At 43.6% G+C, this 6,066-nt stretch overlaps 1 protein-coding gene across 1 annotated transcript; it reads right to left on the bottom strand.

Annotated features, from left to right (window-relative positions):
• On the bottom strand, positions 1-6,066 carry LOC310700952 (vomeronasal type-2 receptor 26-like; the record flags this gene model as incomplete). The annotated part of the gene is made up of 6 exons (XM_083490909.1): positions 5,705-6,066; positions 4,887-5,178; positions 4,089-4,468; positions 3,461-3,779; positions 1,997-2,123; positions 1-911 (listed from the first exon to the last, which is right to left on the bottom strand). The coding sequence occupies exons 1-6, from the start codon at positions 5,917-5,919 to the stop codon at positions 1-3; spliced, it is 2,244 nt and encodes a 747-aa protein (XP_083347035.1). The 5' UTR covers positions 5,920-6,066.

The following is a 6,066-nucleotide window of genomic DNA, read 5'->3' as shown; positions in this document are numbered from 1 at the left end:
TCAGGCAACAACTTTAGGTTTTGTGGCCAGGTGTTCCTTTGTGTTCAGATCAGGCCTCAGCATAATAATGTAGCATTTGGGAATGAAGATGCAGCCCAGAAGCCCAGCACTGGAAGCCAAGATAGAGAAGATCTGCACAGCTACCATGTATTTCCCCTTTGTGCTCAGGTAGGTGGGCACAAAGGAGACCCAAACGCTGCAGAAGACCAGCATGCTGAAGGTGATCAGCTTGGCTTCATTGAAGGCCCCAGGCAGCTTCCTGGCCACGAAAGCCACCGTGAAGCAGATGGCAGCCAGGAAGCCCATGTAACCCAGGGCAGCATAAAACATGGCAACAGACCCTTCATTGCATTGTAGAACGATCTCTCCAGCCTGCGAATGCTTGTCAGAGTCTGGGAATGGGGGAGAGATACACAGCCAAATGATGCAAATGACCATTTGGACACTGGAGCAGGAAAGGACAATGGAGTTGGCCAGACTTTTCCCTAACCATCTCCTCACCCTGTTCCCTGGCTTTGTGGCCAGGAAGGCCAGCACCACCATGATGGTTTTGGACAGCAAAGAAGATACAGCAACTGAGAAGATGGTGCTGAAGGCCGTTTGTCGAAGGAGGCAGGTGACTTTCCTGGGACGGCCAATGAAGAGGAAGGAGGACAAGAAGCACAGCAGGAGGGAGACAAGGAGGATGTAGGAGAGGTCCCTGTTGTTGGCTTTGACTATGGGAGTTTCCTTGTATTTAATGAAGATCCCTACAACAAAGCCTGTGATTAAGGACAGGAAGAGAGCCAAAGAAGTCAGGAGAATCCCCAAATATTGTTTATATGATAGGAAGGAGATAATCCTCGGAATGCAGTGATCTCGGTCCTTGTTTGGATATTCTTCTTCTGGACATTTGGTGCAACGCTCTGCATCTGAGGAGGAGAAAAGGAATGGCTTTGGCTTTGCTTACACACATATTCTATTACATGTCGAGAAATGCACTCATATGGGAGATATCAGAAAATGAGAATGTATTGTAAGAAAGGCAAGCTTTTTGGTGCATTTCCTTATGCGATAGTTTTCTGGCAGTAACACTACTTCATTTCCATATTTCATTTCGCTTTTAATTTGTATACTGCCTTTCTACATTGCTATGCAGAAGGAGGGTTACAAGCTGAAAAAACTACGAAATAGACAGCAAAGATCACAGACGTAATACACACACAAAAAGTCATAATAAAAGCATAACTTTAAAATAAACAACATATCATATAAAGCAAAATTCAATAATATTCAATAATAATGCTAAGGAATAGTAAACAGTAAAATTTAATATCAGCAAATAATAAATAGCTAACACTTATCATGTACAATAAAGAATTACTAATGTATAATCAATAAAAAACTGCAAGTCAAAATGAATAAAATACCACAAAACATGCAAACCATGTAAAAGGATCAAACTGAGAAACAAGGACACACAACTTATGATTTATTTATTTTTAATATCCTTGAACTCTTTGCTTCCAAGCTGCTACAGCTGTTCTCAAACTCCTTGCCTGGGATATCCAATAACGTCCTGCTTAAATCCCATAATTTGTAATTGTTCTACAATGCAATGGAATGGAATGTTCACCTAATTATTTTGATTATTGTGCATCATGCTTTCTCTCTTTTAAATGAATTGAAATTTTTGGTATTTCTCATTAATTTTAAAGACAATATAAATTCACTTTTGTGAGGGTGGTTCTGGTTCTCTGATCCTAGAAGGCATGGTATAAAGTAACCAAAGCTGTGCCTTATTGGCAGGGCAGGCTGAACCCAATTTGCATCCCAGAGATTGCTTCCTGCAAGTAATTTCTTTCAAATTACTTCCTGGGAGGGGGTTAAAAATGAAGAAATCAATAAAGGATCTGCATCCAAATATATCTTTAGAATCTTCACAGAAAGTTTCTGGCCAATATGTTGCCCTATTCATACTCTCCCAACCAATTCCATCTCCTGTGGCTTCACCCACCTTCCTGTGTAGATATGGTCTCTTCCCCACACGGAACACAAGCGTAGCAGCAAACCGGCTTGTCTTCTTGAACCACCTTGGCATATCCTGGGCGAAACCTTTTGGTACACCTGGCGTGAGGCACAGTCTAGCCATAAAGAACAGATGGCACATTAAAGGGGAAGTGTCAGCAATACTTGTGCATATGGAACTCACTCAGAGAGTCTGGAAAGAACCCTTCAGGGTCTCCAGTCCCACAAGAAAGCACCCTTGATGTCAGGGGTGCCAACTTGAATAAAATATTGTGGGTGCCCAGGTAAGCCACACAACACATAATCAATGCCCATCAACTTTCCTAGAAGTTGGCTCCTATGGTTGATGTACAACGGAAACCTCCCTCCTGTGTTTGCTTTTTTAACAATAACAATAACAATAACAATAACAGTAATAGTTTATATATACCCCACCCATCTGGCTGGGTTTCCCTAGCCACTCTGGGCGGCTTCCAACAAAAGATTAGGAATACATTAAAATATCAATCATTAAGAACTTCCCTAAACTTGGCTGCCTTCAGATGTCTTATAAAAGTTAGGAAGTTGTTTATTTCCTTGACATCTGATGGGAGGGCGTTCCACAGGGCAGGCCCCACTACTGAGAAGGCCCTCTGCCTTGTTCCCTGTAACCTCACTTCTTGCAGGGAGGGAACCACCAGAAGGCCCTCGGAGCTGGACATCAGTATCCAGGCTGAACGATGGGGTTGGAGACGCTCCTTCAAATATATTGGGCTGAGGCGGTTTAGGTCTTTACAGGTCAGCACCAACACTTTGAATTGTGGCTTTCAATTGAGTGCAGGAAGCTCCCGCAGCCAATCGGAAGCCGTTCCTTGGTTTTCGAATAGTTTGGGGAGTTGAGCAGACTTCCGGAATGGATTAAGTTAAAGAACCAAAATTCCACTGCACTCGAATGAGCCCCTTGGAACAGCTCCTGCACAACCATCCTGACGTTCCGGAGCTGGCATGCCAAGCAGGCCTTACTCCCAAGCTCTCTCTTTTGCTCACTGGGCTCCAGGATGCTCTTGCCTGGGCTCTGCGATGTTCTCATGAGATCTCGCAGGGCCGGGCTGGATTAGCCATTAAGCAAAATAAGTACATGCTTAGGGCATCCAGGTAAGGCGGGCACCACAGGAAGTTTTCTGTTGCTGGATTTACCATGGACCATATTGTGCAGCTCAATCAGGTTCCACAAAAAAGGCTCCCACAATAAATGAAAAAAATTACATACATACATACAAACATACATACATACATGCATACATGTGTGTATATCTGCACATGAAGAGCGTTATGCACATTTAATAATTTGCTTAATTAATTATAACGAAAGCATCAGCCAAACTTCCAAAAGATTATACTTGAATTTCTGTTGGAAATATTCAACAATTAACTAGATCTTCATGTGTATCATGTGGAATAAAGGGGCTCTTACCTGGTTGAACCACTTGGGCCACACAATAGCTTCTGGGTTAATGGTGAGCTTGAAGTCAGTGGATGCCTCTCTCTCTATACTCCCAATTTTCACTCTAACACAAGACTCATTGGGAAGCACCACCCAATTCTCAATATCAAACATGATTGGCAGCTCCCCATTCTCAGCCAAATACAGTCTGCCCATGGAAGTGTTCAACAACCGGGTTTCTCTTAAGAAAGGGTGAAGCTGGAATGACAGGGAAAACACCAGCATTTCAAAGCATTTTGGACATCTCATCCCTTCTCCCTTTGAACTCCAAAGTCCTGGCATACCTGGCCTCGGAATTTACAGAGCACTAAACACCAGAACTTAAAAAGCATTTTAGATGCCTCAATCCCTGCTTCCTTGGAGCTCAAAACTCCTGTTGTGCCACAACCTAACACACTGGCAAGACTAAACAGACAGCCTCCAGGTGGAGGGACGTCTGCTTTTAACTTGTTTTCACTTCTTATGCTTTTATTATATGGTCTTAGGTTTTTTATTGCAGTAGACAACCTTGATATTGCATTTGTGTCTAAATCAATGAGAATGCTTATTGTAGAGCTGGTAGAAAGAACTTCAATTTCTAGAAAGGGAAAGGAAATACCTGCCATGGCTGTAGCCTTTCTCGAGTTCTTGTTGTAGTTTCATGATGATAAACAATCCCCTATAACTGCTTACATAGTAAAGGAATACATTGGTCTCTATCCATAGGGCAACTGATTCACTTTGTGTGAACATCTTTTCTGGTATTCTTACTGAAAAGGCAACACAAATTCCGTTGCTGGCCATCAGAGATGTCAAGGCACTCAAGAACCTTTCTCCATTCTCATTCTCTGGAGCAAAGAGGCCGATCCACGTCCATCCAAAATGCTGGAGCATCTTTACAATCCCCAAGTACTGAACTTCTTCATTTGGGACCATACGGTAGACAAAAGGGACTTTGGTGTTCTCATCAACAACCCCAGATACAAAGCCATAACTGATCTGGAGTGGGGAAGAAAAAGTACAGTGTTTCATTTTCAGAGCAAAGTACAGGATTAGCCTGAAATATTAAATACGTAACAAATATTGTGCTGGCCAGGGCTGATAGTTTTATTTTGAAACTTTGGGCAGTTGCAAAACTAGCAAAGTCTCTGTGTTCAAGAGTCATAGAATCATAGAGTTGGAAGCGACCCTGAGGTTCATCTTGGCCTCCCCCCTGCAATTCAGCTGTCCCATAAGGGGATCAAGACTGCAACCTTGACGCTGGCAGAACCACACTCTAACCAACTGAGCTATCGAGATTAACATAGCTCAGGATTTTCTCCCTCTTTGATGACTCTTTTTGACTCTGCTTATGATAAAGTGAATTTATTTTGCTGCTGAACCTCTTTTGTGTCCCTCCATGCCCCACCCTTCATACCTGTGGGATTTTGTACATGCCTGACGTGGTTGAAATCACTTTGGAGATGATGGAATTGGCTCCTTCAAGAACAGCCAAGATATTATTCCATTTTCCACAGCGATAGTTTGGAATATTGCTTTCCCCACCTGCAAGCAGGTCTAGCATGGCATCAGAAGTGATTCTTGCATTGTAATAGTTCTCATAGAGGCTGTAGCCCAATGTGATATTGTGTAAGAGCCTGGGATCCCGGTTGATCTCTTGGATGGTGAACAAGAAGGACAAGATGTGCCAGTAGAACCTAAATGGCAATCTGTATGAAATCAATCAAATAAAAAGTGTCAAACCATTCACCTTTTAATGAAAATAAATCATGATCAAGCTCATTTATACACTTGTGTTCTTCAACAAGCAACACAGCAGCACAGAAGGTAAAAATAGAGTACGTCTGGGAACATGCAACCCACTAGCTGCTGCAAAACTCAAGTTCCCTTCAGCCCCTGCCAGCATGGCAGTGGCGTAGCGTGGGTTGTCAGCACCCAGGGCAAGGCAAGTAATTTGCACCCCCTAACCCATGGATTTGCGCCCCCTAACCAGTGGATTTGCGCCCCCTAACCCTAACCCCCAGATGTTGCGCCCGGTGCGGCCGGCACCCCCTGCTCCCCCCATGCTACGCCACTGCAGCCTGGCCAGTGATCAGGGGTGATGGGAGCTTTGAGTCCCGCAACATCTGGAAGACCAGAGTCCTCACCCCTAAAATGGAGACTATTTCCCTAGTAAACAGGAGCCATTGGGATGCAGCAGAAAAACATGACATCATTCTGCATATAATTACTTACTCGTCCTTAAACCTGGTTAATGGGGGCTGTGAAAAGATGTATGGAAGTTGTAGACCAAACACATTTGGAGATATTATCCCGCCAATGAGGAAGTCGCCAGTCTGGAAATAATTCTGTGCTTTGATTCCTTCCCGGATCGGATTCAAGGGGCATTTTGCCTTCAGGTTTCTACAGGATTCAAGCAAAATGAGCAGCATCAGCATCTGGGATCTCATTCTGACTGATTGCTACACGTCTCTTGTGAGTGCTCCTCTCTCCCCCATAGCCAGCTACATCAGAAGAAGCCCCAAAACTCATATTTAACCAATATGGGTAGTGGTCAGCTATACCTTCAGAGGCATTAAACCTCATACAGATGTACC

This window comes from Podarcis liolepis (assembly GCF_965112155.1).
Source record: "Podarcis liolepis genome assembly, chromosome: 2".
NCBI classification, from domain to species: domain Eukaryota; kingdom Metazoa; phylum Chordata; class Lepidosauria; order Squamata; family Lacertidae; genus Podarcis; species Podarcis liolepis.
Note: the sequence above shows the minus strand (reverse complement) of the source record. Positions and strands in the feature narration are given on the sequence as shown.